We start from the raw sequence: 22,631 nt of genomic DNA on the forward strand, positions 1-22,631 counted from the left end.
CAAACCCGTAATAAGCTTGGTCATGCAGTGATTATAGCAACATCGTAAAGCAATGCTTGCATATATCGCCTAATAAATGTGGTGTATACAGAACGCACATTCAGGAAAATGTACTACAAGTGCACTCTTTCAAGAAACAATACAGTACATTTGTGTCAGCCAGAAAACCAAATGCTATGTGATGCAAGCAACATAACTCAGACATGTAAATTATGTTTCCTTTGCTGTAGAAGCTCACACACATTATGTTTGCATAAATATTCTGTATAAATGTCCTGGAAAAGAAGAGAGAGAGAGGAAAAACAAAAAAACAGATAAAGGCACTACCATTAAGAAATGGGCAAAGCCTGGTCAAGGTCCTAAGTCATGACTAGGGTGAATACAACATAGTATAATGTGACAGAGTTTACTTTGCAAGAGGGAAGCATCGAAATGCAGCACATCTTTGAAGGTAACCACAATGTTCCGGAGAAGACAGACAGGGCCGCACACACACAAGCACATCATCACAACTTGCTGCTGTTGGCATTGGAATGCTCATGGGGTGAGATATTTTTGTGCTACTTTAGCTTAACCCTGGATGCTTTTCTCCTGTCTCTTCAATGGTCATGAATGATTGGCTGCACACTAACAAGGACTATAAGGCATCAATTGTAGCACTTCTGCCAAAATTCTACGTTTCACGTGTACAGTTGCCGGCCGATATTTCGGAGTCCAAAAATTCGGAGTTTCCAATTTTTTGGACAAAACTATTGTCACCGTCAAACGCCCCATAGAGAGCCCATGTAATTCCGCTTCCCATATTTCAGACGGACTGCCCGGTTTTTCGTACTCATTTCGCTCTGAGCATGTCTATTTTTGGGGGCTTTTTATTTGCCAAGAGCCAAAACAGATGCACTATAGTGCTTGATAGTTTGGACGGCGCCACGAATGGAAGCGCACTGACCCGGCGCATGCGCGGCGGCAGAGCTTAGTAGCGTGTGCGTTGCTTCTCCATTTCAGACGCGTTCCGAAACTTCAGGATAACTGGCGGAATGTCGTCAAGAGAAGATGATCAGACGTGAACAACAATGCCCAATTCTGAACTAACTGGTGACGACATCGTCGGCCTGGATCTGCCGCCTGAAGTTTCAGATGACAGTGACCGAGGTTGCCGTCTAACCCCCTTCAACTGCGGCGATCCTTAGGGCCGTTACTACGCTCCTGGAAGTGTGTCACGAACACCGGATAACGCATCGCGGCGAAGCAAACTCGTGCCGACAGTTACGTCAAGCCAGTGTGAGTGCTCAAATAAAGTTGTTTCGAAATATTGCAAACTTAAGCCTCCGAAAAAAAATTTGGACTGCTCGATGATTCGGACTGATTTTGTGGCTCCTTCAAGTCCGAAAAATCGGTCGGCGACTGCATTTCCCAGAGTGTATTGTTGTGGCTTCAGTTCAAAAATTCGAAAGCAGTATTTGTGGCAGAGGTGGTATACACACAGAAAAAGATAAGTTTCACTGAGAAGGGTGATTCAAGAAATACTCTCCCTACCAGAGACTTAAGCAGTTGTTTACAAACTTTGTGTTACACTTAGTCAAACAGCGAACCTCGGAAATGTTTGACAAATGCCCTTCAAATGAACACATAAGATAAAACACACACATATATATTTCATTTGTAGCCAATGTGTACATAACTTGGTACGTTTTTTGGCTTCCATTCCAGGAAAATGGTGGCTTTCACTGTCCAAACACGATACCCTGAGACTTTCACTCTTCCACTGTTCCCCATTTGTTCGGTCAGATTCTGGCGGTGCGGGTGACGATAATACATCCAGTAAATGCAGTTTAACCCGCCCTAATAGAATATAGCAGCCTCAAGCAGTAGGTACCTGCAGATATGGCCCGTGACACTTGAATCCCATAACACTTGTACAACATATGAAATCTCACTGCACACACAGTGCTGTTACAACTGCTTATTTTTATTTTTGTTATCATAAACTACACGAAGGTTGAGTGAATGCAAATTTTCCATGGGAATGGTGCTTTTCTACCCAGTAAATTTGGTAAATTTTTATGCAAATGTTTGTACAATAACCGTGAGACCAGTTGCATAAGCATTAATTTATTATCAACACTTCCTGCAGAGAAAGGGCCGAACATACCTGGGACAATGCTACAAAGCTTGAACGAGGCATGTGTAACATAGGATGTCCCGGCAGGCAACCAAACAGGTAGATACGTTCTTCCCTCCTCCTCCTCCTGACGCTAAAGCACTTGCGTTGACTAACCTTAACGAGACGTTGATTCATGCTGACCCCTCCGAGATTTCCTTTGAAACCTAACACAACCCACGATACTGAGCGTACCTGCAAAAGATATCCGGGGTAAATAGCAAATTAACGCCTGCACAGCTGAATTTTATTTCTACGATATACTGCGCTACGTGCTGGTCACATCCGAACAATTACAATAAAGAAACACGGTTAGTTTGTTCACTGAACTCATTTCTAGCGGTACTGTCACCCAGGGAGGCTTTCACACTTTTCGACGCACAACAACTTTTGCACAAGTGCCCACGACATTTTTACATAGTCGCACTATATTTGCAGCGGTCAACAGTTCCGATCTTTACGTGTCCTAGTTCCACTTTTTCACAGATACACAGTTGCTACGTTCACCGCTTCCCTTTCCCGTTTTCTGACGGCGCACACATCTACCACACAACAGTTTGTGCGTAGACAACACAACGCGGCCTCAGCTAAGTGTGGGGGACGGCGTGTACAGCACAAGGAGCCTGTTTGGACCGACAGACTTCGGAGGAGTCTCGGGAATAACCAGGGGTGTTGACAAGACCTCGGATGCTGCAGCCTCGCTTTCCATCTCTGCCTTGATGCGCACCTCTTCTTGCTGCTGCCAGCGAAGGGGGAAGTCGCTGTCCGGCTGCTGCTGTAAGTGAAGCTGGAGAATCAGATCTTGGATGGCCGAGCGCTTTTGCAGCACCCTGTTTTCCGGAAACCAGTTTGAGAGTTCCAGTTTCACGGGCCTGCCATCTCTGGGTGGGTTCTGTGGTTTCGGAAAAAGAGTTTTTGATTAAAGCCTATAGTGCTGTCAAAGTGGGAAAAGAAAAGTTCTTAACTACCGTTCGTAAGAGCGAGGACTTGGGCTCGTTGGTGAAAACAAGGTAAAAACCTTGAAGGTGCGGGGGCTTCAAAACGGACACACACTGGACTTTCAACAAATGGATTTTAATGATGCAGCAATGTAGTATTTCTAGCTTGGCGCATTTCCATCGTCAACAAAACAGATATAGCAAGATCTAATCTAGCAGTTATCTCTTAACGGTCTTTCCAGGAACTGATGTATTCTATCAAAATAAAATATAGAGGCCTGACTGACACATTTCTCCATTTTATTTTTTATATGCCTGGTTTCCTCAAAGAAAAGTTGTTGATGCTTTCTTGATGGGCAGTCTTCATCTCCGCCTGATAACATTGGCTTCTATTTCCCAAAGCGATATGTTGTCACTCTATATGGACGAAAGTACCACAATCGCCTTCCGAGTTTGATGGCTGTGCTGGGAGATGGCAAGTCGTCGATATTCCGAACACGTGGCGGGAACATATCAGGACAACTTGTGGCAACATTAGGCGTCACCATTCCGCAAGTCGGCTTCACCTAATGCCTGTGTGCTTTAGGTGAAACTCGCTTTACGGCACTCTCGCGCGACTCGTGGATGGACAGCACATGCTGGGCCTTCGCGAATTTCGGCAGTGTTGGCTACAACGGGGACGCAAAAGCACTACAACAGGCCTCCTTCACTCAGAGTAATGGTAAAGTAACAGTCACTGCCTATTTTCTTGCCTCAATTTCTATATTTGGTTTAATTCTGTTCGTACAAATTTCGAAGAACAAGAATGTTCTACAGCGTCTGGCTGGCTGACCTTCGCTGGCTGGGCAAACAGAGTCCGAAATATCGCACGACAGGGATGCACGGCATCCGAAATTTTGGATGTTGTCATACATTAACGCTATGTGGCCATTCCATGAGTGTGTCCGAATAACAGAGCATATCCGAAAAATCGGGGTCTGAAAATGTACCTATGTAAATGTAGCTATGTACCATGTTGCTGCATCATTAAAATTCATTTGTTGAAAGTTTAGTGCTGTGAGTTGTGTTTGTCTATTTTCAAGTCCCGCACTGTCAAGGTTTTTACTGCTTTTAATTAATTCCTAACTACCATGCTTCCATGATTTTAACATGCCACTGACTGTGACATGCAGGTATATTTAAACTCTTATGTGACACGTATTAGTGGAGCTTGTCTGCAACTTCCTGGTTAAAAATGCAGTGGGCAACCTCAGCTCGTCCATGAGCATTTCCTGTATTCCCTAGTGCCGCGGACAAGTATTTCGTGGTGCTCTGAGGATAGATGGCATCACCCATTTTTGTTTCTTGTCGTGAATGTGTCGGTTTTGGGACAAGTAACAATATGCTCTGGTAACATATATTTAAAAATGGCACCGCTCGTCGGTGAGCAACTTTGCTCATCGAGTGATAATGACGATGACTTTGTTGAAGAACTCTGTTCCTCCAGTGAAGATGAAGAAAGTGACTTTGGCAGGGACTTCTAAACCTGCAAACAGTGGTGCAGACTGGACATAAACAACGCACTGCCATTCCCGCCTCGCTTCAAACAAGGATGATCATCTCAATATATTGATGTTCTCTCGGTTGATACTTACAAGATTAAAATTCTACAATAAGAAATTTGACATTTTTATTATAATTCTGAGATTGCTACTCACTAAAATAAGGTGGCGCTTAGAGCTTAACTCCTGCGAAAAAGAGAAAGATAAAAGAAAAACTCGAAGAAAACAAAAGCTATTTTGGGGAACCTTAGCAACGAATGCATCAGGAGCCTTCTGGGATGAAGTATTTGTACTGTCGCCCTCTCTTGTGTCTTCTCACACACAGAGGAAAACCATTCATCAGTTACAGGTGTGCTATACACGAGCTGCAAGCACAATAGTAAGACGTATTGGATGTGGCCATAGGGTTTCTGGTGGTGGTGTTGAAAAAGAACAGTCCGAATTTTCGGAGTCCAAAAAATCAGCCAGTGACTGCACTGCTGGGACTACGATGCCAATGCTGTCCGGATGTACAATACCTCTCATACCGTACTTTCAAACTTACCTCTAAAAAGCTTTCAACATACTGTAGGAGGTATACACCACAGTCACTGAAGTTGCCCTGCTGAGGAGTCATTGGTATGTAGCCTTTCATGTTTGCAGGTCGAAATGTCAGTTGTGACTGTTTTTTGGCTGTCCATTCTTCAGTTAAATATCTATAAATAAAATAAATGTTTACCACAAAAATCGTTACTTCGCCAATGGACACATCACTAATGTGCACAGCACAGCAGTGTTGTGTTCTATAAGGCATTTCTGCAGCGTCGATAAGTGTAATCAGTACAAAAAATGCAACATCTAGCACAACTGATAAATTACTGTTTGTGAGAGATGTTGCTTTTTGATAATGAATACGTTCTAGTAATGTATTTCCCTTATTTTTGTACACATGCATGTTCTATACCTGCCATTTTTGCAAATAAGTACCCTCAAGCAGTTTCTTGTCCTGGTCACGTGTAGTAGGAATCATAATTTTGAGGTCATGTGCCTTCGTTTATATTCTGTATTAGCGCTTTCCAACATTAGAATAAGCATAAACCTTTGAGACAAATGTATTTTCCCAGCGTAAATTATGTGGCGGTTCTTTTGCGACATTGCAGCTCATAGCTCTCAAAGTAAGAGTGCATAGCATCAGCTGAATGGGCCTTAGCACCAGTGATGTTACCACAAGATGCTGCAGTGGATGAGTGAATCTCCTATAATGAGGTTCGTGTTTGAACAAAAAAGGCTACCGTCCTCAATAGAGTACACTCTTCATCACTCTAATTCCGTTGTGCTCTAACTGGTCTGGTGGAAAATTTGATATTGAAATACAGTGCAAAATTTTGTTTTCTCTTACTTTTTTAATACATCACCCTCGCACATATTTACCGATACACCACAGTCACTTCCGTCCAGAGGATCGTGTGAAAAGATGTAAACTTGTTTCTTATTCCGGTCAAATAGCTCAAATTGATCGGGCAGTTAACAGCACCTCAACAATTAATGAAACCAAGAAGCTCTTCAAAACATCATACCCCACCGGATAGAATTACTAATGCATCAAATAATTATTTTCATGACGCACGTAGCCAAGAACTGCACTTACTCCCTGAGAGTAGACATGATTCTGCACTTGCTTCCGTTGTCGCTACGTAGGGAGTCCAGCACTAAGATGTAGGCAGACCTACATATTAAATGATAATGAACTGTAGGACAAATGCACTATGGGGTACACACGACATGTGTGTATGACAGATATAGGCAGAAGACAAATGAGCAAGAAACTACACAACAAAGTTCACTGCTTACTCAGCACAATCAACGGACTTCGGAATTGGATTTTCCGAGTCGTCAGTATCCATAGCCGCTTCATCTGGCTCGGAGTCCAGGGGGCCTTCGCCATCGTCTTGGCCACAGTCTTCAAATATAAGCACATTGCACAAGTTAATTAATTCATAAACATTGCAGAAATTGAGTGAAAGTGAGTTGTTCTAATGACCATGTAGTAACAACTGCATTGCAACATGGCCTTAAAAAACTGCCAAAGCCGATTTTGCAAGGACAGCAGCTGTTCTCAACAGCAGAACTGGCAGCAGTGCGCAAGTTCCACATAGAGATGTGCGAAACCAACAGGTCATGTATTCTAAGAAGTGCACACAAATATAATGTCTCAAACTGACAAATGACAAAGTGAGGCACTGGTTATAATGGTACCGGGGTAATCGTGCAGCTCCTTGCGATGCGTAAAGTAACAGCTAGAATGTTTTACAATGGGCATCTGGGAGCTCTTATTGTAAGCTGTTACAGTCAGAGCATCGTATTTTCTTGCGAGCCTTGCCATACGCTACCTTTTTAGCAAACAGGAACATGGTTTCTACACAGCGCAAAGGGCAGCAAAGTCAAGAACCAGGACCATGAAAGCATTTCCATTGTGTTCCCGTACATGTGTGTCAGGCCTATCAAGTCACTTTGTACTTCAATATGTTGAGGCTTTCATGCATCGCAAGAAGCAATGGAATGTTGGCAAGGTCATGCTTACTACTTTATTTGTGCACACATGAACTGTACATTATTCATGCTTCATAACTGTGACAACATAAAACACAGGGAGAGAGAAGCCACATACCTTGCTTGCCGTCTGGTGTGCTGGGAGGGCCGAGACTTGTTGGGCTTTGCTCCGCGGACGTGGGGACGTCATCTGTTGACGTGTGTTGGATCATGGCCTGCGGAGGGGAGGTGCGAGCCACTAACCCGGGAAAGCACACTATGGCCAGGAACCAGTGAGCGTTCTGGTTGATTGGCACAATAATGTAGTCCTTTTCAAAGATGTCCACATGCCGTGTCCACGTACGCACGTTACGGTGCCGTCTTGCTGCTGGCCTGCACAAAGTAGTGCATGTTTACAGATGTGCACAGCTGCACAACCAGAACTTCACTGCGTGGTGCTTCAAGGTACAGAATGCATTCGTCCCTTTTTTTCTTTTCTGTTTTACTGGTTTTGTCACTGGTACTGTCACATCATTTCATGTGCCATAGCAATTCTGAACTTTGCAGGTTGCAATTTTATTACGGTATCTACGAGGGTCATTCGAGGTTGACAGAGACTTTTGCTACTACTAACCCAGGTATGTGCACCACAGGTGCAGTTGCCAATGTGGGAAGCACATTGGGCTTTGTCTACACAAAAAATTTACCTCAATATGGCCTTTCATGCCATGGCGCAATTCAATTTTCCAATGCACTTACAGCTCAAAGTGCCTGTAGAAAGTTGTACTGGCATGACGTTTTGCAAAACAGCACACAGAAGGACAATTTATAAAGTGCTTACGTTAGTCGTGCTGTACCAGCGGTCCCTTTACCGTGTAGTCTTTGTGTTAGTCGTGGGTAGAAGAAGGAACTGAAGATGTGAGTTCTTTCTCGTACATCCTCACTCACTTTTTCCCTCAGTAGGTACCTGATTGAAATGCAACAGCAAACTTCTTCATATAACAAATATATATATAAAATATCATCAATGTCACATTTTGTTGCTTCAACGAAACATTGCTGAGACATTACGTCTGAGCAATTTAGTAGCAGACTACGGCCACATTTTTAAGAGTGTCAACCAGTTACTGGGCCTGCAAATGGCCTCCACTGTAAAGACTGTAAAGACATAGGTAGAGCCTGAAGTTTTGGGGTTTGACCCGATTCCTCCACGAACTTGCATCCCGAATTGAAGGTTGCCTCTTTAGGGTGAAACCAGATTTTTACCCAGTAAGTTACCCTCACTGAAATGTCTGTAGCAATGCACACTAGCTTGTTTGGCAGCAAACGCAATCACATCACCATCTGCATCAAACCAGTACATTTCGTTTGAGTAATAGAGTCTGATTTCTCCCCAAATTTAGCATACAGGGAGTTTCTCCACCCGAATTTGCATCAATTTAGAGCACACGTTTATTTCCCCGATTTTATACCCCACCGAATTTGGGAAAAAATATTTCCCGAAAGCTTCAGGCTCTAGTTATAGGGTGACTCTGACAGCAATGACAATGACTACAAAACACTGTTGCGTTCAAGTGGATCATGCTGAGTGGTGTGGCACATATTCAAGCTGCCGTACCATATTTACTCGCATACTGGATGCACTCACGTATTGAACGCGCCCCAACTTGAATGCCGACATGCTGGTACATTTTTGTTTAAGCGTACTCAACTTGAACGCCGGAACGCTGACACGTATTTGTTCCCTGCACAGTAAAGGCAGCCAGACTATAGAAGCACGGCCGTCTCGCGCCGCACCAGCCAGCGTATCGCACAGTCAACGAGGAGTATTTTGTCCACGTTCTACGGAATGGAACACAATTTGAGGCGGGAGAATCGCGACGAGGGACAATCAACTGCGCAATGTTTATGGTTAAAAAATGTGCATCTTATACGCGAGTAAATACGATACTTTAATGTTCCGCGGCGTCACAGAATGACAATACACAAATTCACAAAACAGGTGGAATGGAGCGAACTTACTTCAAGTAAAAGTCTATGATAACATCGTTCAGGAACTGGGCTTCGCCGAGACACATGAAGTCTGCACTGTGAACGGTGATTCCTCCAGTTTGCGGGGGAGGTGGGTATACAAGAAGTCTGCAATGTAACATTTGCTCAATACTTGCTCACGGTAGAGGGTTCACAATAAAACGCCTGGGCCGTTTACTCACTTCACATTTGGTTCAGTTGGCGTCTCGTGCAATGCCTAAAATATAGACAATGTAGTTACAAGCGCACCAGCTCGTGTAACCGCCAATGATTACCTGATGCGTTATGCTCCTTGTCAATATTGTGGCATTTGGTGGAACGTTTTGAATGATGACATGAGCGTACGGCACGGAAGAAGGCACAAGCTTTTGATGTGGCATAGGTGTCATCAAGGAAACCCCGTTCTCTTCCATTTGCTTTGGATACAAATCACAATACACTGGTACAGTGATGACATCAGGTAGAGGCAGCTCTGGGCAGCTAAAACGCATGCTCAAGACACTGTGCTATCGTTGAACAAATGTTGCGTCCAATTCCCTTAAAGTGGGACTCCGCTACAAAATCACCACAAAGGTTGTGGCATAGCCGTAACCTATCGGATTGTCAGGAACATGTGTACGAGATATCTTGTTCCACAACTGCGCAGACTTTATGCGAACAAATTTATTATGAAGTGAGCGCTTCGCCTCTGTGAAGCGAGAGGGCGCTGAAAGCAACACGCTGCTGACGTCATCTGGCATCCGGCAAGGGAGAATGCAGGTTGCAAAGCAGACGACAACGCTGGGCGACATGACGGCATAGCATGGAGCTCTGTTTTCTGCTCTTAACATCTCTGTTTGCTACTGTCATCATTTACGAATTAATTACTTGCCCAAAATGAATGCGGATGTTGTATTCACTATCGAGGGGGTGGTTCATGTTCGGTGTTATGCTCACCTAATTCTTTTCGAATCCTCGCGAAGTCTCCCTTTAAAGGTTTCAGGACAGATTTTAACCAGTAGATAAATGCAACACTCTGACACATCACTGATCTGGCCAAAACAGCAGTGCCACAACGGTTTGGTGCTGGCAGGTTTGTTTGATGTGCCTTTTGTACCTGACCCCATTGCCTGCTTGGAGCCCACAATGTAGAAACATTTGGGGGAGGGGGGTGCCGCGACTGCGACAAACTAAAAGTCTTGCGTGATATGAAAACTTTTTTTCATTACTTGAATTTGTTCAGAACACTGAACAACAGACATGCCCTGGCTCAGAAATAACAGACAGAACAAAAATAGTATGGATGCCCCAAACGCTCCATTTATCTCCGAAAACCATTAATAATCGTTTTCGGTTACACAATTTACCAGGTTACATAATTTATGTAACCTTGGTACTTCGGAACTTAAAAGGAATGGGGGATGCTGCATGCAAAGACAGACACAGGAACTGCCTATTCCCATTTACTTACTTTTGAGGCGGGTGCTGACTTTATGAGGATCTCATTGGCGACTACTTGATCAATTTCATGAAACAGTGGTCCTGGAAACACTGTGCGAAGAAAATACTTCTCGTCTTCCGACAGAGCTGGGTCCGGCAGAAATGTTATCCGCTTCTCACGGTCATCTGCAGACAGGACAACACCCATTAATTGTGGAGTGGGCAAGCGCTAAATATTAAACAAGCACAACCAGCGATGGAATGGACAAGAGGCTGCCTGTAGCAGCTCTTGGAGCAGGAAAAATATGGTTTTGTAGCAGCTTTTACAGTCCATGGAGCAAGAGCGTACTGACTAATTTCCTCACATATGGTGTGAGCGCTCCTCTATGTCACAAACTTGTTGTTGGCATAAGACTGTGCAAAGCACTAGCCCCGTGTGCTATCGTGAAACTAAAACAGAAAACGTTCCAAACACAAAGCCCATCATTTTGTTTTTAGAGAAAGGAGGGAGCACTAAATTTTACATGAAAAGTTGGAACATACAGCAAGAAGCATCATTTCTCATTTAAGGCTCCAAGGTTTGAAAGAGTGAGGAACACGTTCAAGTGCTGTCGCATTTCGAATACGGTGACAACAAAGACTGAATTACGTGCATGAAATTGTGAAATTACGTACGCGAAATCGTATGTGGTCGCGAGACTATCTCATTATTAGGAATTAGACATTAGGTGCATTCTTTTCGCTTGCACCTTCTGCACCAGATCTGAACTGGGTTATTTGCGTGCTGCACTTTCCTGTTGAAAAGAAAGGCATTACTAATAAAGTTCCTTTCAGCTGGAAAGTGCAGCTCCCGAAAACTCGTCTTGCGTGGAGTCCAAGGTAGTGCAGTCCAGTGCAAGTGAAAAGAATGCGCTTATTGTGTATCGCTTTCCAAGTTCGAACTTGTGTCACCATGCGCAACACAGTGTGCTTTGTATGCACGGTGAACGCATGTGTCAGATCTTTGAATCAATACGATGCATGAAATAAAACTCTATTTAGCTGCTTTCGTTATTTAGGAATACTGAATAATTGTGCACCCAGTGTAAAAACCAGTAGAAGTTGATAGTAGCCAGGACCAGCCAAACAGGAAGGCTCCCTGATTGGCCGATTGATATGCATAACATCTTATTTTATGTCTGATATGCATATGATGTGCCCAGTTGTGCGTGAATTATCTCAAACTATGCACGTAAGCGGTTCCAACACCACCAACACCTCGAACTATGGGCTCTATGGGGAGCTGTTGGGGCCTGGTCTCAGCTCATACCAGGGAAGGATTCTTCGAAGAAGCATCACCCCAATGGTAAGAGCAATGTTCTACTTTCAGTTTCCTTTTCACTTTCATTACAGTTCCTTTTGGATCAAACATGGCACACACGTACATATATACGTACGTACATGGTACACACGTTAGTAGCACCATGTAGCAGGAGCCACTTTTCGGCGCCGTTTGGCGCAGCAGTTCCGCCACTGCATGACAGGAATGCCCCACTGTGAAGAATGGAAGGTAATCTAGCACAACTGACCTGTTCCGTAATGACATCACTATATTTTGCCAGTTGGGAGGGAAACCGTTAAAAAAAGAAGGCTAAAAAATTTGTGTGTGTGTGTGTGTGCCATTTACATGTACGGCTAAAATTAGCTCCACCTGTCTGCTGCCTAAGAGTTGTGGCACTGATTTATCCCTGTTTTTGTAAAAGATCTGTTATTTAGAAGTGTATGCCAGATCAGCTCATATTTGAATGTGAGACAGACGTTTGTTTGTGCAGGAGTGATTCAAGTGAAAACAATGAATGTGTAAATAAATAGTGAAGGCTTAGCAGTGCGGTACAGTGCTCTCTGAAGTGCAGCGGTGCAAGAGCACCCAGTATATCAGTTCACCCTTCCCCAAAGCATTGAGACGGGACCACTAGAGACTGCCACCCATTTGGACGCATGCAGGAAAGGAGATCATCTCTCTGTCATCAGATTTCTCACAGAGGAAGATGTGAGACCCTTGCAAATTTACAGTCGTATGAAAAGGCCGTACAGTTTGTCAAGCATGCCTCAGAGGCATGTGTATGAGCGGGCTGACAAGTTCAAGAATAATGATGCGAGGAGGCCAGGCCTTCTACGAGGACACTTACCCTTACTTTCGGGGTCATATATGTAGGAATTCCTTCTTGTCATCTTCAGCTTTTCACGGATGTTGCTGCCACATTCAGAGGTAGTAGTCACATACAATACCATCATGGTGCGGGCCAGGTGACCCATGACACTCGTTATGTCGGTGTTGCTCAGGTGGATGGTCACTTCATCATCTGTTGAAAGTTCCATCCCAAAAGGAATGTGCTACAAAACATACTTTTCTTTGGGGGCGGACAGCGTCTGAAGACTACACTTAATAACTGTTTTTTTCAGATTTCCAGGAGACATAAAAATGGTTATGAGTAGTGCAAATTTCAAACAAATTGAAAGCAAAAGTGTTATTTCTATTCCAAGATTTTACACTCAATGGCCGAAAACTACTACATCACCTTACTCTTTTTGGAATTCCTGTACAAGGCTAAGAATTTTGGCGAATATCTGCACGTCTAAAGACCATATGCGGTGATCAGTATTACCACATCAGCACAGACAGATGGGGGAACCTAGGATACTAATAATGACAATATTGCAGCCTGGAAATCATATCACAATGATGATGATGATGATGATGATTGAAGGATTTACAGCGACAACAGAAATCACAACAACCAATAGAATGGTTAGAACGAAAAAAAAAAAAAAAGAAAAGAAAGAAAGAAAGGAGAAAAGAAATTGAACGGAAAAACACTCACCACATGGTACAACTGGCTTTATGGAAAATTGAAATCCTTCGGGGGTTGTTTCCACCCAATATTTTCCTCCAGTCACCTTGTAAGAGCCCACGCGAATACTTCGGCAGCTAAATCTTAGACGCTGAAGCGCTGCACTTCCAGGTACTATCACATTTTGCATACTCTTTCGAGGTTTCACAACATCAGATGACTTTCTGTGGGCTGCAGCAGCAGGTTGGAGTAAAGGTTTGTTGTTTGGCACAGCAACCAACTAAAAAAAAAGGAGAAAAGGAAAAATGTAGCAACACAAATTAAATTCAACACAAAGCGAGAGAAGACACGACACCTTACCTCTTGACCAACAACATGATTTTCTTTTCCATGGACGTTATTCACTGGAGTCGATCTAGCAGTGAACCCCAGCTTTTCTTCTTTGGCTTCGGATTGACATTCAATGTCCGCCTCTTCGTCGGATGATATTGTTAGGCACTCTGCAACAAAGGAGACAATTCCCGGAGTGAAACGTTTGCAGTGCACATGTAGCAAAAATAAATAAATAAATAAATAAATGAACAAAAGAAAAATAATGCAGTGAACAAACAAATAACAGAAAAACATAGGTGTACAAGCAGTGAATCCAACTGGCCACAAATTCAATAATGACTGTTTGGGAATCCTGCGTTTTTTGCACTATGGTGACCTGTGGATGATGTGGAAGAAATGCCACAATCAGTCATGTATAGCTCTCAGCTATCAGTGCAGAGGCAATATCCAGGATATTGAACATACCGAGGTGCTAGTGTTTTTTTATTTATGTTTTTTGAAACTTGGGAGTAAAAATAAGAGGTTATTTCAGGGACTGTAAAACGGTAGCGCTAAATCATGCGGTATCAGGTAGAAGAGCAGACTTTCAGGTTGAAAAAAATCCAGCACTTCTTGCATTTCAGGTGAAACGTGAGATGCCGAGCAGCAGCGCTGAATGCGAAGTGCTTAGCGTTCGCCAGTGCATGTGTCGGTGGCTGAATTTGCATTTTGGCAAGCTTGTTTAAAGGGTTTTACACTAAGTGAGTACAATGCAAATTGGGGTGTAAAAATGGGTCTCACTGGGTTTTACCCTGAATAAGCCACAAGGCTCTAAACACAGATCCCTCCACCCTGCAAGCTTTGCCATGACCTTGCAAGTAGTACCATCAACGAGCAGATACCTTATCCACTCTGCTGGCTATGGCTGATTTCTCAGCTCTATGACAGCTTAGGAATAACTTTCCACTTTCCTTTTTTATTGTACAGTGGCCCTATTTCCCGCAATTATGTTCGTGGATAACTATAGAAAACTATAAGTGTCTCACATAATGTACAATTACTTTATAAAAAAATATTGTTTCTTTCCTGCACCTTCTCTTCAAATAGAAGCATTTCATAGACAAAGACAATGATGGCTGAGAGCTGTAAATGGCTTGCAAGGGACCACACATAAGTAACATAGCTTGCATTGGAATGTATGCCAAACACAGCCAAAATATAAAAAGCACAAATGACCACAAGTATGCTGCTTCAAAGAATATCAGCCATCACAGATGCCAGGCACCTACAAAAGCATGTAGGAGCTCAAAAAATTATTTGTGATGAAGTAAAATACGCTGAAATAATGACTTTTATTATAAAATAGCAAAAAGAAGGTGTTGGTGCTCTGGTGCTTTATGGCACAAGAAATGAACGGAAGGGCTCAATTCTCTAATTCCCCCTGCGTTTCATTAACTTTTCCAGCTCTAGCAGCAGTTGACAAGCACAGCAGACCAAGTGCAATACCACTTACCAGGTTCCTTTCTAATCCTCCTTCCAAGTTTTTTTGGCGGAGGTGGCGCTGAAGCAAGTACACTCAAGGAAAGACTAGCGGGCTGTACAATCAGCTGGACGCCCTGCCCATTGTTGCCCGCACTAATGTGCAGAGCTCCTCCAGCTGTAGCTGTGCCTCTGCCATAGAAAGTCTGTCTGCTCAGCTTGTACTCTGGTGGTGATGGGGACAGCTTCAGAGGTGACGTGTTGCTGCCCACTGCAGTGGAGCTTGAGCCAAGATCTAGCTTGCGCTTTGGATGTTGAGGAACATATCTGCAAGAAAGAGAACCAGTCTTATGTACTACAAATGCACAAGGAAGCACTGAAAAAAAAAAAAAAGAAAAAAAAAGAAAAACTTTAATAGGTATGCCAAAAGCTGCTGTGCAGAGAATAATTGGTTCTATAGTACCAATAATAATATAATGCCAATAAATCACCATGCATGCTCAAGCTTGCGTTTGTGTGAACAATGTGGTCATGCAATATAGTTTACAGTGGGTACCAAAACAAGAAGGTACTGTAAGAAACCTGATGGCACAGCGAAATGAATTTTCTTTACACAGCACCTACAACTGTGGGGATGTAGCGTAGTCAGAAAGGATATTTTGGGAGGGGTTCTGTGGGGACTTTATATGGAGAGTTATATATGGGAGGAGGATTTCACCCTCCTCGCCCACATGTATTGCCAATGGTACGGCTTCGGTGGCCATCAATGTCCCACTTGTCACAAGAGTAAATTACACAGGTCTGCTGCCAAATTGGTTTATATATGTACAAGAACAGATGAACTGAACTAATTTTGGGGTACTGAAAATGATGCTTAAAATTGTGAAATAGCACTAATTTTCAAAATACATATGTGTAAGTATTACACACTTTTGAAAGAGGTACGTTGCAGGAACATGACACCATGACCGAAAAAAGGCCTAGCATCCACCCCTTTCGTAAGGCTTGAACCCTTATGTGTACGACTTTTGCAAATGAAAGTTACAGTGAAAGCAAGAGAGAAGCCACGTACTTCCGTTTAACTTTGGCACCAGCTTCAAAGGTTCTGCCACAAAAGTCACATGACTTGAGGTTGCGACTTGCCTGCCCACACGCGAGACACGATATGTATTTTTCCCCACAGTAGGGGCTATTCTGTAAAGTAGCAGAAAAATTTTTTGAAGTTACAGTCAACATCAATGCAGGCTATAGTATTAGAATAGGAAAGTAGCTGGCCATAGTGCCTTACCACTGCTTCAGGACCCGTGTCGGGTGAGGAAGGCACATTTGTGCTGTGAATTCCAGGCCTAAATGAAAGGAGGTAGATTGGATGCTTAATGGTCCAACAACAAGAGGTTGAGCAATGCACTTGCATAACACCACCAAAATTCAACACTGACAAGTTACGGTTATTTGCAGGGATATGCAAAATGGCATGCCCTATTTTCGCTGCCAAATGTTTACCAACAGTTGGACATGGCTACAAAGCTCTCAACTTTATCTACCGCATTTTCCGGTGCATGACGCACACATTATACATAGGACCTGACGCTTGAAGGCTATACCTAGACCTCAGCAGTTCTGACTCTCGCTCACTCGAGTTCACTTACCGTCCGCTCAGCTTTCGGCTCGCTCACTCACCGTCTGCTCAGCTTTCAGCTCGCTCACTCACCATCTGTTCAGCTTTCTATTCACTCACTCATGTCCACTCACCGGCCGATCAGTTCTCTGCTCGCTCACTTACACTCACTCACCGCCGGCTCACCTCTAGGCTTGCTCACTCACTTCCAGCTCAACTCTGTGTCAACATTTGTGCTGGTTTGAGTTATATGCTCACTCTTTTTTTATTTTTTATTTCGTGTTAGCGCCGCGAAGCAACTGTGGCTATGAGTGGGGCGTTAGTATGCATCCTGGGCTGACTTCAGGGGGAACTGTGCAGACATTCGTCTGGAAAGTATTTGGAAAACCCAGGGAAAACCTCAGACAGCACAGCTGGTCATAGGATTCGAGCCTGCCACTTCCCAGTCTTCAGCACGACCTTGGCTACCACCAACGAGCGGGACGCCTTGCATGCTCACTCACGCTCACATTATTGCTTTCCATGACGAATCAGTTGTTGCGTCGCCCATGAAAGAGCGCTGAGAACGTAGTGAGTTTGCATAGAGTGTCTGTGCCATGGGCCATGCGCCGTCCCTGTTCATCGGTGAAGGTTAACGTCCCGTACGGGAGAGGAGGTCGAGGCCCGGTAAGGCCAAGGTCTGGTTATACCCGATAGAGTCGAATATTTACCCCCTCCCCCTGATTCAAATCAGCGAAAGCAGGGTTTAACTAGTGCCACCTAGATAACAGAAGGCCTGTACATTCTTTCAATTGATTCAATTCAACTCTGTCTACCGACGTGTCATGCGTATTATGCAGAGTAAACCAAAGATTTACACCTGATTCAGTCCAATTACACCAGGATTGTGTTGAACCAGGTTCAGTTCAACCCTATTACACCCCAATTTGAGCAAAATATCAGCTGATGCTTACCCCCCACCCGACGTTGCTGAAAAATATAACGCGAAAAAGTCAGGCCCTAATTATGCATCGTAAAAAGTGTCCCGAAGAGGCAGCGCGTTACTCATCAGTCTTTCCTGGAAGAGCTGTTCTAAAAGGGGCACCAAAATGCAAAAACAAGTTTACTTCAAATTACGTTGCACGCTATGTTAATTTCGTACTTGTCATCATAATTCAGAACTTTGATTTTGTTACGAAACTACAATCAAAATTCTACCAGACTCTTTCTTGCTTTGGCGCTCAGCAGTGAACGACGCCTCAGCTCGTGCATCAGTGTTTCTAGTCCATGCTGTGCGTGCACACAGGTGTCACGTCATGGAGCAGTCCCGGTGAAAAACATAGTGCGCATTGCGAAGCGGTCTGGTGTCGTCGTCCGAAGGACGTGAAGATAAGTGTTGTCAATGGAACATTCGTGAGATTGTTGTGGTCTACGATTCAGTGAATCGGTATTGAAAAATGCCGCAGCGTGCATTATGCTGCGCATATATGGAACACTACGATCAGACCCGTTCCAAATCCACATGCCCATGATAGGTATGCGCGCGCTTCTCCTGCTGTCTCATTTGATGCCGCCCATCTTTGTCTCCTGGGGATTCCATTAGTTGCCACCAAAGACGGCTCTGTTTTTATTGCATTTTTCTTCTAAACAGTAGCGTTGTGTGAACTAATTTTGTTTGAATTGTACTCACTGAAACACGAACTTTCATTTGAGAGCAAGTTGTTTTTGCATTTTAGTACCCCTTAAGATGCTGTGCAACCTCTAGCTCAGACCTTGGTCCAGCCACTTGACATAGGCATAGATTGTTCATTTCAGTGTCATGTTTGGGAAATATGGAAAAAAATGTACGATCGATGGCAAGTTGTGGGGAGAGAGGCATGCCAAGGCATCAAAGTGGGTCCAAGAAGCATGTGACAAGTTCAAGGTGTCAGTCATCCTCAACCCACTTCACGGCATTATTGAGAAGAAATCTGAGACAGAGCGCTGCGAGGATAATAAAAGAGCTTTAGTCTGGGGGCTCGTTGCATTTAGTTTAGTTTCTAGTTGCTATTGCATTTTGTTGAACGAATTTTAGTGCTAACGTACATAAATGGGCAGGAGGGAAAACGGTTTCTTGTGCTGCGCTTTCTGTCCTTGACGAAGACCGAGAGACACGGACACAGAAGACGACACACGTAGGTTCTCAGTTCCGAGAACCTACGTGTGTCGTCTTCCGTGTCCGTGTCTCTCAGTCTTCATCATGGATCTATATCAGCTAACCTGCACCCTTTCCCTTGTTTCTTTAGTGCTTTCTGTCCTTGTTTCGTTTTTTTCCCCTTCCCATTTTCTGCATTAGTGCGAAAATTCCTTCAACAATATGCAAGGATACCTAACTTACTATGACACCGCCTCTGTCGGATCATACTTTGAGAAAATATGTGGTTGTCGACAGATGTACAAAAATTGGCTACAATCAATGCACAGGCTTTGATTGCTACGGGCCAGGGTTGGTTACCGAAGATAAGGATGTTTCTGTCTCCGGTACCTAAGAAATTCGATGTTTCGTTTCCATTTCCGTTACGAGACAATTTTTGGTAGTGGTTTCATTTTCCTCAGTGGATTTTCATTTCCTGCAGAATTTGGGTATTTAAAGTTTCTGTTTCTGGTAACAAACCCTGCTTTCTATGACATACTTGAAGTACGAAGACACAAAAGACATTCGTGGTCTTCCCCAGCCACTCATACTCGGCACAGACATGGGCCCTAACTTGGCATAAATTCGGTACAAACTCGAGCCCAGCCAACGGCACACTTATCGCACTTATAACGGATGGTTTCATCCGGATTGGATTGGATTATTTTAGTATCCTAAGAAGCATGTGAGCCCCTCACAGGAACCTCTCTGCATGAATCATTCGCATTGTCTACACGCATTTAGACAGAAAAATCGATGCATGTTTATTCATAAACTCAAGGCAAACTACTACAGCGGGGAGTGGCAGTTAGTTGTTATTCCATGGAACATATCAGCAGTCATACAATACAATGACAATGGAAGGTGGTTCCACTGCACGCTTGTTCTACTTATGAAGGAATTAAAGCTATTATTTTATGGATATTAGGAGGAAAGTCAGATTAATTATGTTAAATGAATTCAGTATCCGGTAACGTTTCCAGGCTTGAATTTCTTTTCCGTTTCGGTTTCCGGTAAAAGTAACGAAAATATTTTTGTTTCCGTTTCTATTTTCGGCTCCTACAGAACTTTGGGTATTTAACGTTTTTCGTTTCTGGCAACCAAACCTGCTATGGACACAAACGGTGACGTAGACTTTGCAGTATCCGTACACTAGTAGCGTTGGTGCTTCATTTATGTGGTGCGCATTACAGTTATGGTAAAAGTTCCACGTAACACGATACATATGTATCAAATGCACAGCCTCACCTTGCTGAAGGGGCATACTTGGCACTGGAAGGTGACTGCCAATTCACTGTCCTTGACTGCTGGGGAGAGCCAACTCCCTCCATAGCAATCTCCTCCACTCACTCAACACCATGGAAACACTACTGGATTCCTGAACAAAAAGAAAAATAAATGAACACTTTTACACGGTGCAAGTTTCTCGTGCACCTAGAACTACACTTTCGGGTATGGAAACTCCATTACCCGACATCGTCAGCGGTTCCAGATATTACTAGCACCAAGCGTCTTCAGAGCTCGTTTTTCTTCTTAGCCTCATCATTTCTGGCGTGTCAGAACCTAACAAACAGAAACGAACACATGTCAGCAAGGAAGAACTTTGTTTTATGGTATTTCACGAACTGTCAGCTCAGCATTTTCATACAGCGTCAGTTAATATGAGTGAGTTACACCTGTATTTCCGTTGTTGTACGCGCAGGGATGTCAATGTGTGATGCTGGAATACAAAAACAGGGTCGACTTGCATGAACATTAGGGAGATTCCTCAGCAGCTTTGGTGGTGCTTTGAGAATGTGCTGCTGTACTCGACGCTCCTCGTGTGTAGAGAACTGGCAAAGGTACCGAGGACTATACAGAGGAATTTCCTCAAAGTTTGTGCAAGCAGGTGCCGGAGCTGATTTGTGGGATTTCCCCACAATACAAAGGTAAAGGGGGGCCAGGTCAGAGGAAGGAAGGTTGTTGCCAGTACAGTTCATAGTGGACTATGTTACAATTATTAATACCTTTATTTAATTAGGGAACACAGCTGGCACTCTTCCATTATCGTCATAAACTGCAATGATATATCTTCCGAGTAGTGCATGCTGTTTGAGACCACCCCGTAAACATTCAATGATGTATAATGTCACAGAAGTTCTAATACATATATTGATGAGGACTGCCTATAAAAATGCACTGCAAATGTGATGCAAAGGGCTCTCCACACACTGAAGAGTGCGACGACTCCATCGCAACGTCGACATCTGTGTTGCAATGTCAGCTTCTAAATGGCCGGTCTAAATGGCAAGATTAATTATTACCTTCCTCACTACCTGCTGTCTGCGGTTAATTTATTTTCAGCTTGTACCAATTCGTAGCCGTCCAACATCTTGTAATATGTGTGTACATAAACGTAAGTGCATCCACAAAATGCACAAAAACTGTGAGCTTTCCAAGGAACAGCGAGTTTTTCATCTGCTTCATGGCTCTCTTTTGAAACAGAGAAAGCCTTTCCCAACCTTGAGCTGATTACATGGCCCTCTTTTCTGACATGTCAAGCAGAGTAACATCCTGCTTTCACTTTTAACGGATATTATATATCTGAAAGGTCCCTAAACCCCCCTTCCGGGGCACGAATGCTATGTTGAATACAGTGGACACGGCAACGATAGTTTAATTTGTAAATTGTACTTCGAATTTTCGTTCCAGACAGAATGCCCTTCGAGTGTTATCAAATTCATAGATGATAATATGGCGGCCACGGGCGTAAAGAGCACTTTGGTTTATCACATTTATTCACGATGGAGATATCAACACGTAGCACAAAAGGTTTCAGGACGTTAGAGCATCCCAGTACAAATATAGTGATGAACTTCACTCATCGTATTTCATGCACTGATTCAAGAGAGACGCTGCATTTGAAATGTGCTATTACCTCTTTGCGTTAATCCTGTAGCGAAATGATGTCCACTGACGATTGATGAGGAGGCAGTTACTTGTAAAAGACGACGATTTGCACAAATGCAAGCGCACAACTTTTATATTAAGCCTAAAGTCTCACACATTGTTTACCGGTTGTCTGAAGTCTCGAGCACGCTTTCAAGTAACAGTACACAGCTGTCAAATCAACAGATTGCATAAACTACACTGAGGCAGCCCCAAGCAACAGGAGTTACAAGACGTCGACGGTCTCTAACCATATTTTCACTGACAAACACACTTCCGCATGACCACTTACGACGGTGTAATCTCGTCCACGTACAGTACGTACCACTCGCACTTGTACTTGTACTTCAGTGTGCGACTCTGGGGCCAAAACAAACAGTCGATTGTAATTTCTGGTCGTTTCTTATTCACATATGGTGCAATCACAATACCCGTTCACACTCAAACAGTGTCAGCACTCTGCCTTTCAGCTCCTCCAGAGGCACCGAAATAGTACAACGCATCCGAGTAGTAGTACGAATGCATCCGAAGACACTGCATGGTTTCTGCTACGAATATCTCAAAACTTAACTGAAGGCCATTTCATTGCACTTTGGTCGAGTTTAACAGCTCGGATAATTTTTTAAGAGGTTACTCTAACCATTTAAAAGAGCTCGTTCACAGAAATGAAAATATTAATCAAAATATTGTACATTGTACCCCCACCTGGTGCGTGC

The 22,631-nt window shown here is 43.6% G+C and overlaps 1 protein-coding gene across 2 annotated transcripts; it reads right to left on the reverse strand.

Annotated features, from left to right (window-relative positions):
• Positions 1-1,634: 1,634 nt before the first annotated feature.
• On the reverse strand, positions 1,635-22,583 carry LOC135400971 (sentrin-specific protease 6-like). Of its 2 annotated transcripts, none has more exons than XM_064633030.1 (19): positions 22,241-22,583; positions 20,458-20,550; positions 20,236-20,365; positions 16,506-16,563; positions 16,290-16,411; positions 15,252-15,544; positions 13,787-13,926; positions 13,457-13,706; positions 12,764-12,937; positions 10,627-10,781; positions 9,452-9,592; positions 9,359-9,393; positions 9,168-9,284; positions 7,987-8,112; positions 7,285-7,538; positions 6,468-6,576; positions 6,265-6,342; positions 5,182-5,332; positions 1,635-3,050 (listed from the first exon to the last, which is right to left on the reverse strand). In XM_064633030.1, the coding sequence occupies exons 3-19, from the start codon at positions 20,316-20,318 to the stop codon at positions 2,742-2,744; spliced, it is 2,595 nt and encodes an 864-aa protein (XP_064489100.1). In that variant the 5' UTR covers positions 20,319-20,365; positions 20,458-20,550; positions 22,241-22,583; the 3' UTR covers positions 1,635-2,741. The 2 variants fall into 2 exon arrangements, with proteins under 2 accessions (XP_064489100.1, XP_064489099.1); XM_064633029.1 differs by having other exon boundaries at positions 21,905-22,583.
• Between the last annotated feature and the right edge of the window lie 48 nt (positions 22,584-22,631).

Source organism: Ornithodoros turicata, chromosome 7 (assembly GCF_037126465.1).
Source record: "Ornithodoros turicata isolate Travis chromosome 7, ASM3712646v1, whole genome shotgun sequence".
Taxonomy (NCBI): domain Eukaryota; kingdom Metazoa; phylum Arthropoda; class Arachnida; order Ixodida; family Argasidae; genus Ornithodoros; species Ornithodoros turicata.